A 21,162-nucleotide genomic window follows, 5' to 3' on the forward strand; every position below is an offset into this window, starting at 1 on the left:
GATCTACTGATCACTTATGCTTTAACATATTCATTCTTGGACTATTCCACTCTATTAAACATAACTTGAGAAAATAATAATTTGCTTGCTTTAGGAACTCAAAAAAAAAGGCAGAACATAATAAACACACAAAACCCCAGTAGGACACCTGCCTAACATTTATAAATATTTTCTTTTCAAATGGCAACAGAAGTAGAAAAGTCAGATTTAACAATAAAAAATTATTATGCCAATTTATATCACACAGTATAAAGAAAAATGGGGAACTGTACTACAATATTTACAGCAGTGGATCTAACAGTTCAGAATTCTTTTCCAAACTCTGCAACTGGACCTGCAAGTTACTTCCTCTTACATGACACAACTTCCCCATCTATAAAAAGACAGATAATTATAGAGAAGTCTTTTGTAATCTACTGATGCCATGCACTAAGAACTATGCTAGAACTGAACACCACAGTTATATTTCAATTCACAAGAGAAAATAAATTTTATTAAAATTCTTGGACAAGCACAGAATAGCAATTCTGAGTAACAGTTGGCAAAAGTCATAACAGATTGTGAGTACTTACTGTCACTGGGGGTGCCTTGCTCTAATAAAAACTGTTGTCCTTCACTCCACTGCCTCTCCAGAAGCTGTTCTATGCTGGCTGCTACTGGGGGCAAATTTTCCCCACAACCATTCCCTGATTGATCATAGCGAATCTGCAAGCTGCTCACAGGGGATCTGTTGAAAATATTGCAATTTATTGTTTAAAGAAAAGGATGAAAGGACATGTATTAGAAAAAGGCTGCTGAAATTTCTTATCTTATATCAGCTCTTAGCACCTACATATCTTATGCTTCCAAGACTAAGTTAATTCATCAAAATCACTAAGAACTCCTGGTTCTCACTGCCAGGGCTTTAATAAAAGAAAGACATATTATAACAGTGTAAGAATTTATACTGAGAAAGCACATAACCTCTTCTTGCATACAGACTAACAAGACAGCAACTGACAAACAGCACTGAATTAAATTATACAACACACACTCCTACAGCAGGAAACCATGATAATATGGATACAACAGGCCACCAACTTCAGGGGCAAAAAAAACAACCCACACCAAACTTCAAACCTTTCCCTGAGAAAACTGGGAAAAATAAAACCAATTTGTTAAAATTATCACATAGAAAGGCCATATATAATTCCACTGACTAACCTGTTCTAAAAACAGTCATGTAAATCTGGACTTTTGAAGGACTACATGAAAGTATTATTTCACAAGGATTAGAAGTTATCCTCTGCCGGTACTGTGAACACTTAATATACCTCCTTTTTTACTCATGATCACACACAGTTCCAAGAATAATCCCCTTGCCACATGTCTTTTCTCATTCAGGAGAAAATGAAATATTCAGCACAAAGAAAGCTGGCCACCTCTCAGGCCCTAGGAGAAGGCTTCTTTTGCACTGGATGGGGCACAATGTAACTTGTGAGCAAAGCCAGATGTTTGGTGTATTCCTGACTCAGGTTTCTGCTCTCGTGTATGCAAGGTCCCATTCCTCCTACAGGACCAACACCAAAGCCAAAAACCAAACCAAACCCAAAGCTGGTTCTTGGTTTTGTTGGTGGTGGTGGGGGGGAAAGGAGAGGGGTGGTTTTATTCAATTCCAGGAGCTCAGATTCTCAGGTAGCAGTTATTACTGCAGGCAATTGGTGCCATCGTGGGATCAGAGCTGCACCGCTCCACCCCTGGTGCAAACCTACCAACAAGACCACCACAGTCCCAGTACAGGACAGCACAGAGAGCTCAGGAAATCAGTGTGTTAATTATCACTACCGTAATAAGCAGCGGTCACAGCACATTAGCTACCTAATGACTGTCGAGCATTTTGTAGGCACCAGAGCAAAGCGATTTTTACGAGAAAAGGTTTTAAGTAGGTGACTTAAGAGCACTGTTAAGTATTTATAAATAGTTCCTCTTTTGCATACAGGAAGAAAGGAAAGCACTGGTTAAAACAAAAAGCCCTGATGAATGGGTAACCAAGGCAGTGTTTTTTGACAAGACATGACAAATCAACAGCATGTAACAGTTCAGAGACAGCAAAAGCAGTTTCAAAACACACTGTTTACACGATGTGCTGAAGCAGCAAGAAGGAAAGTTTATGCAGAAACATTCTACACAGAGGTATTACACTTACATTTCACACAAACAACCCACTTTAAAAAAACAAAACAAAACAAAAAACCCCCCCATAAAACAAATACATAAAACCACTGAACAACTGCCCCAGAAACTTCTCTCTCTTTCTGCATGTTCCTGAGCAGCACATAATGCTGCCCTAACAGATTGTGCCTTTTGAATTATAAATCACCAACAAAATTATTTTTGGGCTTTGGACTGCTTCCTATCAATTTTGAAAAGGCAGAAACAAAGCAGTGCATGATGGTATAACCTCTGCAATCCTTCACTGGAAGCCCATACAAGAGAAGGATTAAAAAAAAAAAAAAAATCTAGATTTCCGCGTATTGCAACATTACTCAATCTCTCCTCTTCCAACTGCTCATCCTTTAGACAGGATATGGTTCCTGTATGCTAGGGCTGAATCCTTATTCCAAATAGTATTTGATCAGAGTTTTCAAGGATTATAAAAGTGCTGTGTGGACTGGTCCAATCCTGCCATGGAGATGAGAACCCTGTTTCACAGCTTGCCTGCTTCCACAGCTGTTTTTTGATTAAGTTTGGTACAGTTACCTATACTATAGAGCATTAATTAGAAGCAATAATGCATTTAGATATAAGCATACACACAGATTTCACTGCAGGTATTACATAACACATTTTTAAATCTAAGGTTAAGTATGGGGTAAAAAAAGTTTAAGTGCTACCTTGGGAAAAGCAGCAATTCCTTTGCAAAATGGAAACAGCTCACATATCCCAGGTATATTTATATTTCTCATATATGTATTAAAAGTTAAAATACGACAGCTTAAACATCAAACGCTGTGGTTATATTGGGGTACAAAGATATAACAATATGAATTGGAAATGACCATACAAGCTCATGAGTCACATATGTCTTCCCCAAGAGCTGCAATCAGCTGCGTCATCAACAGCAAACAAATGTTCTGCAAGTGTTTTTATTTTAAGCAACTCGCTGAAAATCACATGGTTCTTTTGGAGAACTGTGTTATTTATGTATCTCATAAGCTTCAAAGGGAACAGAGTCAGAACTTGCAGCTAAATAATTTTAATAGATAAAGCAGGTAACATTTGGAGTTGCAAAGTTTCCAGATAGCAGATTTTTTAGAGTTAGCTTTTTATTCACTATAAGCCATATTTTAAGTAACCAGAGTTACTTATTTACTGAAGTGGGGAAAGTGGGGAGTTACCAGAATCCTTGACATACGTGTAATCTTTTTTGTTGTGAAACCAGAGGTGAAATTCGCTGACTACTGAACTTAACTGAATGAGTAGGTTTTCCACATTTTTTCCATGCTAGGTATTTCAAACTAAATTTTTCCATCTTTCAATTCTGTTCCTACAGCACCGATTTCTCCCCCTTGCTTTCTCTCACCCCATCCCCAGCCCCCTTTCTGGCTTGTTTCTGAACACCCTGCCAAGCAGAATCTCTCTCCCCTTTGCAAAGGGCTGCAGCTTCCGTACACTGCAGAAGCTTTTCAGCTGTGCACCGAGGTGGCCTTTGTATCCTCCAGCTCTCCTTCAGCATCCCCACCAAAACCAGTGGGTATTTCACCATGCTGCAAGTACTGGACTGTATATACCCTGAACATACACTCTGTAGAAGCATCACATTCAAGAAGTTTACCTTCCCAAGTATTTGATCAGAAGACAGACTGAACACAGCTATGGCCAATGCAAATAGTGCAAAGATCAGGTCTCTGCATATTAACTAAGGAGGCATTAAAACTTGTAATTACCACTACATGTATGCATCAGAGGACTACTTGATATAAAATCAAAAGTTCTGTAATTTCCTAATTGTTGAGCATTTCCCTTTGCAAAATTCTATGAAACTCCTTGTCTGTATAGATCAATTTATATGCTAATGTAAGTATACATATTTATACTAAGAATATAATCTAATTTGTAAATTCTCTATTTATTATTTTAGAAGCAACACATACTGGAAAACTTAAAAACAAGTTCATGACTAGGTAATAACACCTAAGTATTATAATGGATAATCTCATCCCATTCAGCAAGATGTCTTTTGATTAATTAAGGAATATAATACAAGATCAACAACACCAGGCATGTACATTAAATTACCCAATTTGGAGATATTTGTTATAAATTACCATAATAAACACATGCTATAGCAATAAAATTCATTATTATACTGCTATTTCTGTGTAACTAGCATTTTTTAGCTATCGTAAAATTTTTTTCATGATAAATCTTTTTTTCAGATACATCTTTCTCATGGTTAGTCCCTAAGTAAAAAACACAGTAATAACACCATAAAATGTACCTCATGCTGTATCCAGTTAGGAAAATAAAGCTCTCTAAACAAGGATTTGCTTAAAATACACAGAAAATATTACTGAAATATTTTAAATGCAATATTGAAGTTTTAACAACAAATACTTTAAAACAAAATAAATAACATGATACCATTTCAGCAGAATTCTTATCTCAAAGCTTTCTAGCAAATGTGAATTGCAGCAGAACAAAAAAATACTTTTTTCTACAGGGAATCGCTACAAATTTTCAAGTTATGAGGGAAAAGAAAGGAAATATTTGCTTGGAATTTTTACTGATATTTAATGTTTCTTATTCTTGTGATCATTGTTAATTATATGGGTTTCTGGAATTTTTGCAATTACTAAACTAGGATTGTGGTGACAAATCTGAGGAGATAAGCAGTACATATGGATTAAACGACAGATAAATCCCTCTAAAGCAAGACTCCATTTCTTAAGTAAGGGAGTAAACTAACTTACCTACAAACCTTAATTTGTAAACCTAATTTCAGTTGATAGAAAAGTAAACTTCAGCACAATTTTAGCTCTCTGGATGTATTAGGGATTTTTTAGAAGGATATACAGATACAAAAATACATGCGTTTATACACGTGTGTTTATATTTTTATATATATGGGCTTTTAAAACACTTTGGTATTGCTGGTAAAAAGACAGTGAAGTTTGCAAATTTTAAAACATTTCCTCTGCCTGCACTCTCCAATGTAAATAACACTTACCGTGGTGAGAGACTTCCTCTGGGTGATCCTCCTCTGCCAACAAGGCTTCGGCTGTTATCTCCGAGATCTTGATCTGCAGTGTAAATATTTCACAGCTGATAAATCACCTTTTCTTAGATAAGAGTTTTAATATCTGATGTAGATATTTTTAAAATACCTTCAATCTCAACTTCTATCTGTAGTTACTGCTGAAGAGTGAATAAGTAACTAGTTTAAGATTGCTGAACTGTAGCATGTAAGGTGTTGTCCTTACACATTTCTGAGGCTGTACCAGGCCATGGATTATGTTCACTTCTTTCATTCCTTTCAGTTTTACAGCACAGAAGCGTGGTTTGCATTTGCAGTACCCTCCCCTCAGCCACTTTTAATTTGTACGGTGAAAGTAATGAATCACAGCTGTGGACAGCTAATCTGTATGCTTATCACAGCAAATCCTGATGCTCTGTATTTTTTTAACACTTTGCATCCCAAAACAACTCATAAAATATATAACGTATTAAACTTACCGCCGCCATCTAACAAGCACGCATTATTCTGCAAATTTACTGAAAACTTTATGAAAGCGTATAATTCACTAATTCCTATTTATAAGCAAAGCATAGGAAAGGCCCTTGCTAAAAAGGTAGTAAAACAAACAAAAAAGGCCTCATTAAATATACGAAAACGTTTTGCTTGGAAGGACTCAAAAGGGTTATTTTCCCTATGGCCTCTCAATAAAATAACCCTATCTGCCCCCTTCAAGGTTGCCCTCCCCCTATTCTGAGTCAAGCGACCTCCGACCCCTTGGAGGGCAGAGACATGACTGATCCATTCTTGGTAAACTGCTAAACTCATTCCCTTCCCCCAAACAGGCATGACTACTACGACATGTCAACAAATCCTTACGGAGGGAATGAAACAAAGCAAAGCCAGCGGCTCATTAAAACCGCAGCGGAGAGCCCGCGGTACCAAATGCCAATCGGTAAATATTCACAAGATTATTAAATGCTGCACAAGTTCTCTAACGGGATCTCTTTCACACGAACTTGTATGTAATGCAATTTCATGAATTATGCAAATAAAGGTTTCAACTATTCACGACAAAACCCAGAGCTGTGTCACTCTGGCTGCAAAGAGCTGGGAACCGAGCGCATCAATCACGGGAGTCACAAGAGACACTGGTGCATTCCTGCCTGCTGATGGCTCTGCTTAAACATTTACATTTCACACACCAAGGGAAAAAAAGGGGGAAGAAAACCCGCGCTGTTCCACAGAACTGAGAATTTACTTCCAACACAGAACAACTTTGTACAGACATTTAATAACCAAAAGTTGAGCAGAAATCAAAAACACCATTTAACAACGTTTTTAAAAACAAGGAGTTCTGTGAAGCTGCACATTTGCACCGGCAGACGAAGCTTACCTGCTTGGCTGTTTTCAGACTGAGCTATAAGTGCTGCCATGGCTGAATTTGGATTCAGCCTATTGCTGTACATGTGGGATGGAGGCAGACTGAGAGAAGATCCAGGTAGGGTGTTTGCCTGCAAGAAACCAAATAAAACTTGAATTGTTTTTTATAACGGGGAGAAATGCTAAATCTATTTTTAAAAAGCCTTCTTAATGCACTTTAATTATTTTTGCATGTTTAATGCTTTTTAAAACAATGTATTTCAAAGAAAAAAAATGTTTTCCATTTGTAAGTATAGAAACAGAATTGCAGTACTTCAGAGAACAGATCAGGTTTTAAAGTGTGTTGTATTTGTGGCCGGCAAGATCTTCTAATTAAACAAAACCCTTCTAATAAAAAAGCACTGTAGCAAATATTAAAAATACCTAAAGTGCATTTTAGAACAACCACAGTTTGCAGGACGGGCAGACTTCCCTGCGATCCTGAAGTATGCGCTCAATGCTAGGACTTAGTAGCATGGCGACCATGTGGTTATCCTACTAATTATTTAATCTTATTAAACCATTTACAAAATAAGGGCAGGTAGACAACAGATGTCTCACAAATGCTTGGGTTCCTTACATCACAAGCCGGCTGTGGAGGTCAAAAGGTCCAACTTTCAGCTCTATAGTTTAACTACACAGAGCCATATTTCCTTTGCTCGACTCCGTCATTAGTAAAACGTGCACAGTATTTTGTTACTTCCTATTTTGATAGACTTGGAAGCCTGGTGTTTTTTTGTTTTGTTTTGTTTTTATTTTAAAGAACGCAAACAGCCATTACAAGTATGTTTTCTATACAATAGGGGGCTCCGGGAACCACAGCTTTGCCCTGACCCCATATAAGGAACTGTATTTTTGGCAGTTGGCCAGCTCTACTTATTGAAGAGCTCCCAAAGTTTGTGTTCATTCATGTTGCTAACCACAATTCTGAAGGTCTCTGCTGGGACTTGTGCCAAACAAGCGAAAATGAACCCTTAAACAGATGAAGCTAAGGAGGCTGGCCAAAATCTTGCATAATCCAATGCAATAAAAATACCTTCTTCCTTGGCTGCTTATGCTTTTTCCCTTTCGAAGAAAAAAAGATTTGTGTCAAATGCTAAGTTGCAGAGACAAGCAATCAAAGAAATAAAAGCACGGCTGCTTATTTTGAAGGGATTTTCCTACCTGACAAAAATTATTCAGAACAAAGAAAAGACTGGGGGGGAGGAAAGCAGAGGGTAGAATCAAAGATATATAAACCTGTGTGATCACTGATTTTAAAATTAATCTTTTAAGAAAATGTAAACAACTTTTACAAATGAAACTTTTTTTGAAAAACAAAAAAGGAAGGTGAACAGTAAGGAACTCAATTTGTGGGACACTTTGACATGCATAACTGCACACAAGAGACAGGGGAAACATACTGGTTATTACAGCAAAATATTACAGAGTATAAACTATGTCTCTGGAAAGAATCACACACTACCATTAACTTTTGGCTTTCTGCCAACATATTAAACTTGATGAATGGACTTTTATGAATTCACACAACTGTTTTCAATGATGCTTTATTTACTATATACTGGTGAGAAATTGTGCCTGATATTTACATTCTTCTACTGTCACAAAGTTAGGAAAAGCCACAAGTAATTGCTTGCAATGATCAGGGGTTCATTCACTTTTCAGTTTATAGGTACAAGCAAGATTGCTAGACATGGAACCACAGTGTCACTTCAAATCTGGCTGTTACTTCTTCTGGTTGTTTGTTGGGGTTTTTTTTAAGAATTGCATATCTTTAGTAGAATTAATCTAAATTATTTCCAAGTCTTATAAATAATGCAGGCATTTCCACCTACGCAGGTACAACAGCTTCCAAAATACAATACAAATTAGTACTGTGACACTGAAGAAGGCACCAACACTGCACAGCTCCTGCTATTTTTCTCTTAAAAAATGCCCACAGGGCAGTTTCAACTTAACTATTGCTGTTCCTAGCAACCTTCAGATGTTTTCCCTTCAAAACCAAACAAACTTCAGTCAAATCCTTTCACTGATAAAACCTTGCAGAATGGACTATTAAGAGATTCAACCAGTATTATCATTCAACCATATCTAAAAGGTCAGACTAGGAAAACAGAAGTTTATATGATGGTATGAGGTCTACTCATGGTTTCGGGGGTTGGGTAGGGGTAGGTTTTAAATTCCAAACACCAGGTTTTAGTTCTGTTTCGTTTTAGCATTTTTCCTTAAAATATTTCGTTTTATTCCAGTAAGTGTATGTACTGCTCACATTTTTACACAGAAGCTTCTATACTTAGCTCTCAGTCCATGTAATTCACTGCAAGGCTGCTTAAAACTCTGCAATAGCAGCTATATATTGATTTATGATGGCATGGTAGCTATAATAAGCAAGGGGAATACACTTCTATTTGACTGAAACTTGCACAAATAGCTTTAAGAATTTTCTGAAAGTACCTAAGTATCTTGAAGGGAGTTGCTAAAGTTTGTTGAGTTAACTATCACACCACAAAACAGAAGACATCAAAGGAATTAAACGTTTGCTAAGTGGGTTGATATAACAGATCAAAAGACTTAGCAGGATTTAAACAATATCTAAGAACTTTAGTTTTCTCACAAGTAGTGGTTTCACCCAAAACATTACCCCTGTTTGCATTTTAAAGTCTTACAAGTTGGAACTACAAAATTTCCAATGCCATCCTGCATATGCAACTCTTAAAGCAAAAAAAAACACAATAAAATTTTTCAAGTAAGTTGAAGGTACATAAAAAAACTTCGAAACTACTTTTTTAAAACAGCAATGTAAAATGACAAGAATAATGATTTGTGAAGCTTCCTTATATATGTGATGACTTCATCTGACAAGGAAGTAGAGAAGGTGGAGGAGTGCTACATTATTTAAAGGTGAAACAGGAGCGTCATGTTTCACTCACAGTCGAAACAAGCTGTAGCAAGCATTTATTAAAAATGCGCAATCATCCTGTCAATACATATTAAGGTCACAGGACTGACACATGTTCTAAAATGCAGAACTTTTAAGGCTGTATTATTCTTTATTTTAACTGTTTCTATTTAAACACTCAACACAATGCATGATCAAAGTGTATGAACTAATAAAAACCCAAGACTACTAAGTATTTATTTTGAAAAGGCAGCAAATCTTCCTGAAGATATTTTAGCAGAAGGATTTAAGCCCATCTATGGATATACAACACACTGCTTTCCTTTATGGTATGTTCAATAAATCAGTAAAGTCATACGCAGCAGAGCAGCACAGAAGGACAATGCATAGTAATTCAGAGAATGCCCCTTGCAGTAATAAATGATTGATATTTGACTGATGTTTAAAAACACTTCCTCTACAGCAAAAGAGAAAATACAAGCATATTCTTCTAATTAAAAAACAAGATTTACACATTAATAACATTTAACTCATATATATAAATGTCCTCCAAAATATTTGTAATAGTTTTATATTTGTTTGCATGACTCCAGGACAGTATTTAACAATGTGACTATAAAGTTTCCAGAGCATTCATATCTGAACATGCACTCCTATCTGAAATTTCCAGGGAAAGCAGTCCCTTCAATCAAAAGTTACATGTTCTTTCAGCAGAAAAAATTAAAGGGGAGGAAAATGAGACAATACTTAACTGTATGCAATCAGATTGAGTCTCAAAACTTGGAGACTCTTTGAACATGCCTTTTCCCCCATTCCTTTCAAGTTTTATGCTATGAAATATTTTCTGATAACAGGCCTCATTTCTGTCTCAGCTCCACACCAGTAAGGTTTTAATACTCAGCGTGTGATGAGAGATGAAACCAAGTGTGAACAACTTTTGGGTCCCATGAGTAGGCTGACTGTTGAAGCTGTCAGGTTCAATTGCATCATTCCGCATTATTCAATGCCCCAAACTGCTCCCTAATTGTTAGAGGCTTAACATATTCAAAACCATTGTTTAGGCTAATGCTGAAATGCCTACAGTTGAGTTTCCACAAAGAAAGGGGAGGGATTTAATTGTAGTTAAACCATTACTGAACTCTCTTCCTTTCGTGATAGGGCAACAAGGATGGCCAGAACAACCAATTCCAAGACAGCTTCTTAATCAGTTTATATCCAATCAACAGCCCTTTTCCCCTCTGCTTTAAAAACTGTCATTGCTATATTGTAGCTTTGTGTTATATCATATAATGCTTTACAATTAGTGACACATTACCTAATTACCTATTTCCGCCAGCATTTTGTCAAAAATAATTTCGAAGGTTAATTTTACTTCTTGTTTAACATAAAAACATATCATTGTTCCGGTGGTTGGGGTCACACCATTTACCAATCATACCAGGTTATTCATCACAGCATGATGCTGTGATATGAAGTGCAGAACTACCCCTTGCTCCTACTAATACAGAGTCAAGAAATAAAAAGCATTAGAGATACCATTAACTACTTATGGCCAACTGCTACTGAAATCATATTAAAAATCTTGATGCAAATGAAATTTAAAGTTCAATTTTCTGCAAGCTGTTCTGCTACCCTTCTGAGATGTTACAAGCACTTTCCATGCACTTCTAGCTTCATGAAGTATGGAAGGAAATTCAAGCACAGGACCAAGTGTTAGCATCAGTTTACTTCATCTAGAAGACATCTTAAGCTGATGCATTTTGGTCTATGGCAAGCACCATTTATCTGAACAATTAGTTACTTAAAACCTGCATTGAAATTAAATGAGTTTAAATATGAACATATACTAATTCTAGATACATAATTATAATAAAACATTTATAATGTGCATATATAAAAATGATTTTATTTTCTTGAGAGGTGAAAAGAGCTGCCCATCAAGTGACAGCAGCAGAAGCAACCTTGCCTTGTGTTTCCTACCTTAACCTGGGCAAGAAATACCATTTTTATCCCTAAATTTTTTAAGGCTTTTGCTTGGGTGTCGAAGGCAATGGGAAGAACATGCTATTGCTTTCTTTTATTCTTTCAGAACTTGTGGTACAACCTCTAACTGCACTGGGGAGAGGTGAGGCACCCACCAATGCCCCTCAGCACTCCCTCCTGTGAATTGGCAGCTGCCCCCTGGGATGGCAAAGCACCCCCACCCAAGGGTGGTCACAGCACAGCAGCACAGAGGGGCCCTGCCACGTGGACACTTTCTCATGCATCCCTTCCCACAATGCAACCCTTGAAGATTTTCACCACAAATACAGAATTTGCTTAGAAATCTTAGAATGCTTATCATCACCTTGTTGCCAATGGAAAATAAAAAATCTAAATTCCTGTTTATTCTCCTATATGTCAAGAAACACAGATGGAAGACAACACAGAAAATCCTTAATAAAATACAGTTCCCACATTTCTTCTGAAAATTATCATCTGACTTTTTGAAACAAATAGCACAACACAAACCAATAGTAATCTGCAGTATAATAGTTACTATTCATATATTTGAGTTAAACCAATACTTTGATTTACATATTTTTAATACATATTTTGGCTGTCTTAAGTTGAACATAACTAAATTTAAAATAAACAATACTGACCACTTTGACTAAAACAACCTACAGCACTACTGATGACTGTAATCAGAGAGAATTTTTACAGCAAAGCTCACCTCACCTGCTTTCACAATCACCAATGCAAATCAAACCCAAACATCCACTGTAGTTTTTTACACCTTCATTCTCAGCAACACTGAGATTGAAAAGATAGCCCTCACATACTGCCACCATTACAATCCAAGCACTCTGAACCCCTAAAGTTTTGCGATTTTTAAAAATAGATAACCAAGGTCCAATTGCACAAAAAATGTTTTTGCCACCCGGCTGAAATAAAAGAATTAATTGAAGAGTATAATTAGGAGGTGGGAAATGGTAAAATAAAATCAGGTAAATGGTTTGTGATGTCTTAGAAGAAAAGATCAACTTTTATTCAAAAAGAACATTAATTACAAGTGTACAGATTGTCATAATTTAAATCTGTTAGGAAAACGGTATTTGTGACATCATTCTGTGCATACAATATTCACATTACTAGTAGTTCTTCTGTCTGCAGCAAAAATAAATCCTTTGAACTTCTAGCTGTAATGAAGACTCTAGCTTATGAACAAGCTAATAATCAAATACTGTCTTTGAGAATCAATTGTTTTGATTAAACATACAAATAAATCCTTCAATTAAATGAAACCATCTAACCTTCAAACACCAGCAGTCAAGTATTTTCCAAGAAAGGCATGAATGAATACAACTGGGAAACACAGTGGGATTTGAAAGGCAAAATGAAAAATTAATGGCACACCTACAGAAACTAATTTATACCTCTGCCCAGTGTACAACAAGGGCACATAAAGTCATTAAAAACCACATGGATAGAAGGCCTATCTTCCAGTAATGTGAAAACACTATAACCTCAACTACTACTTTGCTCCTCTCTTTCATGTTGACTACCCACATATCAGATAAATTTTTAACCAATTAAGATCTATTTATTTATATACCAGACATAAAAAAGAGACTTACAAAAACTTACTAGAATGCTACCTCATTAAGAGGCCTTTTTGTTTTGTTAGGTTCTTTTTGTTTGGGGGTTTTGTTTTGTTTCAGGTTTTAGTTTGTTTTTTAAAGGAGGCTTTGTAGAGATAAGACCCTGGGATTCCTCCACAAGCCTAACTAAAAACAGAGTCATCATTTCAACACAAAGCCCTTTCACCTTAAGCTGGTTGCTCTATCGTTTCCATCTCCCTCTGTCTTCACAGCACTTAAACTGAATGTGCTCTACATGGACATGGAAACAGTATCTTGTCCAAGAATCTCTTTTACTTAAGAACTTTAATCTATGTATTAGGAATTTCAACTTCACTCTCATTGAAACTACCTTCTTAAGAAACAATCTCAGTATATCCATAGAGGAATCTATTTTCTTCATACCAAAGAAAGCAAGACACTTGCAATAGGCAAATAATTCTGAGATCTGAGAGAAAAGTAACTACTTTCAAGATAATCTGTAATTTCAAGAAGAGCAATAATAAAGAATCAGTTACTTATTCACAAGCATGGACATTTTAACCATCTAAATATCAACAGTCTTTGCTATTTAGGTGATGAAACTAACACCTTCAGTGGTAGAATTGCTGCTGTGCAAAAATGCTTGCAAGATTCTCAACATTTACTCAAGGCCTATAAGCCACCGCCTCATCAACCAATTCTGCAGCTTGCAACAAACACACACCATGCATAATTGAAATCTTTCTCAAGTATGACCTAAACACTGTTTCATCTAAATAGTTTTATTATTTCCATTGCATGCAAACTAGAAAATTTCACACTTTTTACATTCACCACCATTATTATTGTCTCAGGCAGCTAAATCGAAGTAGTGCTACACTCAGTTCAACGAAGAGGTCAATGTGCCTCAGTTGCCTGGAGACTGATGGTTGCTACAGCAGCACCAGATAAGCCAAGCTAAATAAGCTTCAGCTTGAAGGCAGAAAACATTTATTGCTAGAGCGAAACATTGATGCAGTTGTCTCAGCATGCGGCACTGTGCAAAACCCTGCACCGCCTTTCAGACTTCCTCCACACTGCACAAGCCCACATGAAGACAAGCTTTCTGAAGCAAGAGGAAAACAAGATTTTCATTGGGCTAAATACTAGATTACTTGCAACTATGATTCCTTTGTTCTTCTAGTTGAGTCACATGTTAGAAGGAATTTTCCCTCTGGCTGTAAATTCTTCCTCCTTGCTACTCTCCTCCTCCCCCACCCCAAAAATCCTCAGACTGCATGAAAAGAAAATTAGCTTTGTACCCATTAAGAAAGTAGATAAAAATTAAAACAGCTTTTAAGTGAGAAACAAGACAATTTTGATGGAAAAACTTTTACTAGTGCAGTTCTTCCCCTTTTTCATTTTGCAAGATTGAAATTTAAGTGGCTGTGACAGAAATATGATTGAGTAGGTTTGGAAGGAAAGCCTCTGTTTTGCACTGACATCCTACACCACAATATCAAACCCCTCAGTGTACAACAGAGTGAAGGATGCATTCAGCACACTTTCCAAATCCAGAAGCACTGGCTATTTCCTGTGGCAATGAGTCCCAAAGACAAGCAACACACTCTGTTAAAAATTATTCCTTTTTGTTCTGGATGTGCTGAGACTTCCTCTTGTACCTTTTGGGTAAATTATAAGGAAAACCAAATAATTTCAGAATCCAAAGATCCTGTGATCCGTGTTGATATTTTACCTTTGACCTAGTAAGGTAGGAGCCTCTTTCAAAAGAGACTTTAGCATCAAGTGTTTTGACAGGAACATAAAATATGTTAATTGGTTTTCATGTATCCAGCATTTCTATTGATTAGAGAAGTCTAGGACCACAGTAAGGATCTAATTTCCTTTTTCTGGAAGCACGCTGCTTAAACCATGCCACATCATTATTTCCAGATGTTTTATTAGTCTCTTTTTAATTATCACTCATATTAAGGGTAATATAAACAAAACAAAAAACTAAAACACCCAAAAAACCACCAAACCTCCAACAAACAACACCCCCTCCCCAGATTAACAACGCACTGTATGACAATGTATAAACTGAACTTAAGAAATGAACTAACTTACTTGTTTTGGAGAAATTTTGGAATATATTAACATATTGTCATAATTGCTGTCTATGCTTTACCTTAATGACTACCTACTAAGAGGTGAGAAGTTTCCCAACAAGGCACACACCAAATATGGAGCAGAAATCTTTACTATCTGCACTCTGGACTTCCTAAGAGCTCTTATGGCATTCGGTATCTCAATGATTTCTATGTTAAGGAACAGACTTCAAAAGATGTCCTGAAAAATATGTAAAGAGTAAAGTTTCTTCTTAAGTTCTAAAAATCATCTCATTACATGTCTAATGCAGTTTAATATAATTACACTAAGTTACTTTGCACTGCAAAAAAAAGGATTATTGCTTAAATTAGTTTGTTGATGATGTGTCAAAGTCTCCAGTGTTAAGATGTTCTGATCTAAAGGTGACTACAGAAGTATTACACCAACTCTTAGCTTACATATGGTTGAGATGTGCATCTTTGGGAGCAGAGCAGGAAACTCAAGCAGCCAACCACCTAATGCAGGTCACATCTGTGACACACTAAAGTCCTAGAACTCAGGGCAGCTTGGCTTTTTTCTCCATCTATTTTTTCTACTCCCCAAAGAAAATTTGATTAAACACTGATGGCTGATAGACCAGCCATTTTCTAGAGTATCCACAGGCAGGATGGCCCAGAACCATCCCTTAAAACACTGCAGGTCTCCCCAGCTCTAGCAGACTCCAGATGCTTAACCTGAAACTTTCCTTCTTTCCTTCCTCACGTTTACTTTGTGCTGCATATTAAATTTTTAAAGAACCACAAATCTAAACCAACAGGAAACAGGGTGTTTCTCTGAACAAGAATGGGAATTAAAAGTGGCCAAAGGAGTATGTTCCTTGGCCATCCCAAATTTAAGAATGCAGCACCCATAATCTGAGCTTACAACTGTAAACATGGAAGCAGTATCAATCAGGTAGGTGCCTGATTGTCACATTTTATTGTCATGAAATTTTATTGTCATGAAACATTTTATTGTCCCATGAAAATGCCGAAACCCCCCTCCTGCAGACTTGCAAAAACCTCTCTCAACTTGAGTTTTCAGCAAAGGAACATCTACTTGTTTAAGATGTACTATTAAGTTCCTTCACAATTCCACTCCTTTTGTGGAAGGTGTAAGTAAGATTGCTCCCAAAACTGTTCCTAACTTCTCTGTTGAAAGGAACAAAAACTAAGAATAGAGTTCCTATTTCCTGTCTTTTCATTTATTTTCCCACAAGTGCCAGAATATAAAATAAAAAGGACAAGAAAGTTCCCTTGACAGCATGCAAAATGATGAGCAGACTTAAACTATGACAAGGAAAAAAAACCACTAAAAAAGGAAGCTAAAAATAGTATAGACTAGTAATTTGGAGAATGAGCAGGGGAATACAGAGATCCAAAATTAGGGACTAGATTAATTCAGAAAATGAGAAAATAAAAACCACAGGGCAGATGCATCTGAAACATCACATGCCCTACATTCAGAAAAGACCTCAGGATTCCTTAGCTTTCACATTCCTCTGTCGTTAACAAGTAACTCCAAATCTACCTAAGAAAATAAGCCTTATCTCCCCCTAGAAGCTGGATCAGACAAAGGAGGATAACCACCTCCATTCCTTCATTTATAGGAATGCTAAAGAAAATCCTGGGGGCTTTTGTACTGCTTCTAATGGAAGTAAAGCCAAAGGATCTTCGGAAGGGACAATGGACGTGATAAAAATGTTCTATGGGAACATATTTTTTCCAATAACCTTCTCTTTAGAATTTCTTAACATCCTTTAAAAAAAGAGACCTGTAAAAAATTCCTTCCAAATTTGACAAATTTATGATGTCCCCAAAATCATAATTACAAATGTCCAACAGAGATCTAAAAAACCAGCTGAAATCTTATAGGATGCACCTTAGTAGCACATATTTGAGGCTATTCCAAGTTTTAGTACTATTCCAAGAGCCCATCTGTTAACATAACTGAATAAGTGAGCAGACAAGATTTGGTCATAACTTGCTCTCTTAACTAACAGTTTCAGTAAAACCTAACTTTTAAACTATTATTTTTTACCTGCTACAGAGGTACAAGCTTACCTTAGCTTATAACCTCGGATGATGGTTTTCTTTTCATCAGAACACTACACAAGAAACATGCCAGCACAGTCTTATTTGAAGATTTCCATGGTCAAGAGCTGGACAAACATTGAGAATACATCCACAAGAGCCCAGCAAGCAGACAGCACTCTGATGGAACTTTGCAGACCTAAGTAGGTAAACCCTAACCCCTGACATTTAATCAGTCGTTTACGCTAAATGGGAAGCGGATGACGGGTAGGGGAAGAGATTTAAAAAAATTTTTAAAAAGGGTTCCTTCAAGTGAAGAACAACTGCATGGCAAAACTAGGGTCTCCTGACTGGATCTCTCCAAGGTAGGGTGAACGTTATGCACTGAAAGCAGACTCACTGAAGCAGTGGAGTTTGTTAATTCAAATACAGGAGTTCACCTTTACAGCTGTCAACCAAAAGTCACTATTTCAATCTCCCTGTGTATCTCAAACCCAAGGCTCTTTAAATGGTAGTACCTGTGAATAAGATCTTGACAAGTAAGTCTATGACCACTTGAAAACAAGTTTGGTAGTGAGGCAAGACACACAACTCCTTTGCTTCTTTGGGGATGAAAAAGAAAAAAGCCCCCAAGGCAACTCACAAGAAACAAAGGCGAAGGAAGGACAGGAATTTTAAGAAGTTAACCTATGGAGGGCTCTCTAGTTCAGCTAAACAGTAAGAGGAGGTCCATCTTCTAGGGTATACCTCTCTTTGTGTGACAATACGAGGAGAAAAAATACTATGGTCTTTCTCTTCCTGACTCATAAAATACAGGTTTTGTCCAATTGCTTTTTCAATCTGATTTTCTTCTGACAGAGGTTAACAAACAGAAGTGGTGGTGCACAGCCCTTGCTTATTTAACTTCTCCATGTCAGTTGATTTTACAGACCTTTGTCGTATCCCATCTCAGTGTCTCTTTTTGAGGCCACGAGTCCCTCACTATTTACTCACTCCTTATAAAGCTGTTCTTTGCCATTGTTCACTGCCATGGCTCTTCTTGCACCTCTTTTGGCATGTACCATATCTGCTTTGAATAGAAACTGTCCTTTCCCTTTAACATTGATTTTATTTGCCCTCTTACCACCTTGTCAACACAGGCTGGTGAGGTCTTTCAGCAATTTGTGACAGCTGATCTTCATAATGGCCTACTGCATAACCCAGCATAATCAGCAAACTTGGTGTGTGCTCCTCCTCCTCCTTTGCCCAGACCATTTCTGAATACATCGAGCTGTACAAAAGGCTGAGTCTTCCCAAGACTCTGATGGCAAACCTCTCCTCTGTGAAAACTGACCATTGACTTATTTGGGCTTTTTTTAAAACTTTTAACCTCCTACTAAACTATGACACAATCCCTCCCCCAAACTCCACACTGTTCAATTTAAGTGTTGTCAGTGAGTTAGAGTGTGCAATGATATTTGGAAATTAAAAAAAAGGTGAACTTCCTAAAGTACCAAAATTTTAATTCATTTCTTTAAAGTAGTTTCTATCAATTTGTACAAAAGAGATACCACTCAATTTTGGGTGAAACCACCCTATTTCTTTAGAAAACCAGTCCAGAAGAATTCTGTAAAAATAGGAACTGCCACCTATAAGAACAAATTGCTATCTAATATTGCAATGTAATCTGTGTTGGTCTTCACATAGCATTTCTGCTATACATGCACCATAAACACCTGCTTCTGCACACATACACACACTAAGTTTGATTTTTTCACATTTATACCCACTATCTTAGATCACTGAGATAAATTACAAGTTCATTGCTTATAAGTACACAAAAAGATATATATTTGAGACATTCATTCTAAGAGAGATCCCCATCAGGAAATGAAAAATGCAAGAAACAAGGAGTATAAAATCACTATGTATATTGTAGTATTCCTTTGTACTTCAACAGCAATCATGGTGATTTTCTGCAACTATAACTTTGTATTCTCTTAGCTTGATAAATGTAATCTTGTCCAGCTGAAATTCAAAAAACTATCATAAAGGTATTTTTTCTGGTTCATTACTTCAACTATGCCATCCTTCTGCACTTCTCCCATGCCTCCAATATTCCTTCACCATCAAACATGAACTATTGATCTTCATTTGCATGACTTTTCAAATACAAAATTATAACATATATGTCAAAATTCATTTGTTACCAAAATGTCAGCCTTGGCCATCTCTTTGCCAGGGCTAGCCTAGCTGTTAAATTTGTTAAATCTTCCAAACAAAGTACTCTTTAACTAATATCATCATTTTTGCATAGAAAACTGAAAACTTTGAATATTTTATTTATCAAAATCCTTTTTTATGTTCTGATTAAACATTGGTTAGAACACTGATGCACTGCAACCAGCACTTATGCTACTAGTCATAATATAGTTATTATTAATAAGCACTTCCTCAGACTACATTTAAAAAAATCTATGTGCTCTACAAATTAAGACTATGTGATACTATGGGGACCTTCCAGCCACTACAACATTTCATAACACATATAATGTTTATTAACCTATTTTCCAAATAAATTACTGTTTCTTTTAACATTGAAATTAAGCAGGTCAGTAACATGGTTTTCTATCTTAAACTCTTGTGATGGTTTACCTGAGTTGCAGCAACAACAGTAGTTATAGAAGGCGCAGTTGAAGGTGATAGAGCTCCCACTTGCTGCAAGTGGCCTGAAGCCTGCTGAGGTAAATGAGAACTGGAAACGGGAGTGCTAGATCCTGAGCCAGATACTGCATTTGGAAATGATACTGCTACATCATTGCTGCTAAAAATACCTGAAAAAAATTACAAAAACGATTATATGCATCTCTCTCTCTCCCCCTCCCTCTGTTTACTAGCAACCATGTAAATATGCAGTAGAAAATTAATCAAGACAAACAAGATCACTTAATACGTAATGCAGAAATCTCCTGTGTAGAAATTCTAACCATGCCGATTAATAAAAGTGCTCTCATCATTTAACATTCTACAGTTCAGGGAACACAGACTGATTCACTTTTAAGTTTTTTGTAAAACATATGTGATAAATCAAATATTTACGTGTGTTACAAACTGCTCAAATATTAACAGTGGCAGAATTTTTTGCTAAAATGCCTGCCTTCAACTGAGTCTGCTATCAGAGTTTGTTCTTTCAATGTATTACTGTTAACTAAAGAATGAAGTATTATGCTATATAACTGTACACACACCATACAAATGGAAAAAATACTTTTTAACTTTAAAGTAAATGTTACTAAACAACAAACATTTGTTCAAAACTGTAATTTTGGCAACTAAGGATTGCTTGTGCTTTTTCAGAAAAATATTGACAGCAAGTCTGAGGACAAGGTACTCAGATTTGCCAATAGAACTGGTGGTATTTCATTTATTCACGAACTGTAATTCCATCCATGATCTATACGAATGCTCGACTAACATTTCTGCTAGAACAGCCAACAAATAAACGACTAAACACGTTAAAATTAGTCAGAGTTGTAAGTTAGCAATTTAAATAGGAAGAGTTCACACCCCTCTGTGAAGCCATTACTTCTGTTCATCTACATGCAGGGTAAAGTTCATTATAGAGGTTGGGAAAAAAAACCCTACTGACCAGAAGCCCAGGACAAGAAGTAGTACCTGTCTATGAAACCGTTAGGCTCCACGTGCATTAGATAAGTGAGCTGTCAGCTGGCCAAGGAATATCAAGCATGGTAGCACTGAACTGCAGTTAGAGGAAGAGTGCCACAGGGAGTAAACAGAAGTAGAATGAACATGGTTAGATCAAAAAAAGCAACAGAACTGAAATGCCAGTTAGAAGGCAAAGGGTGGAGCTAGTTTGTCACT

The 21,162-nt window shown here is 36.6% G+C and overlaps 1 protein-coding gene across 8 annotated transcripts in view; it reads right to left on the reverse strand.

The window, feature by feature from the left end:
* The window catches only part of MLLT10 (MLLT10 histone lysine methyltransferase DOT1L cofactor), a 125,512-nt gene that overhangs the window by 12,117 nt on the left and 92,233 nt on the right, over positions 1–21,162 (reverse strand). For all 8 annotated transcript variants that reach the window (XM_064704142.1, XM_064704144.1, XM_064704143.1 and 5 more), the window contains 4 exons: positions 19,936–20,114; positions 6,612–6,729; positions 5,210–5,282; positions 573–727 (listed from right to left, as the gene is read on the reverse strand). In XM_064704142.1, coding sequence (XP_064560212.1) covers positions 573–727; positions 5,210–5,282; positions 6,612–6,729; positions 19,936–20,114 — 525 coding nt within the window. The remainder of the gene's footprint in view (positions 1–572; positions 728–5,209; positions 5,283–6,611; positions 6,730–19,935; positions 20,115–21,162) is intronic.

The sequence above is a fragment of the Zonotrichia leucophrys genome, chromosome 2 (assembly GCF_028769735.1).
Source record: "Zonotrichia leucophrys gambelii isolate GWCS_2022_RI chromosome 2, RI_Zleu_2.0, whole genome shotgun sequence".
Taxonomy (NCBI): Eukaryota; Metazoa; Chordata; class Aves; order Passeriformes; family Passerellidae; genus Zonotrichia; species Zonotrichia leucophrys.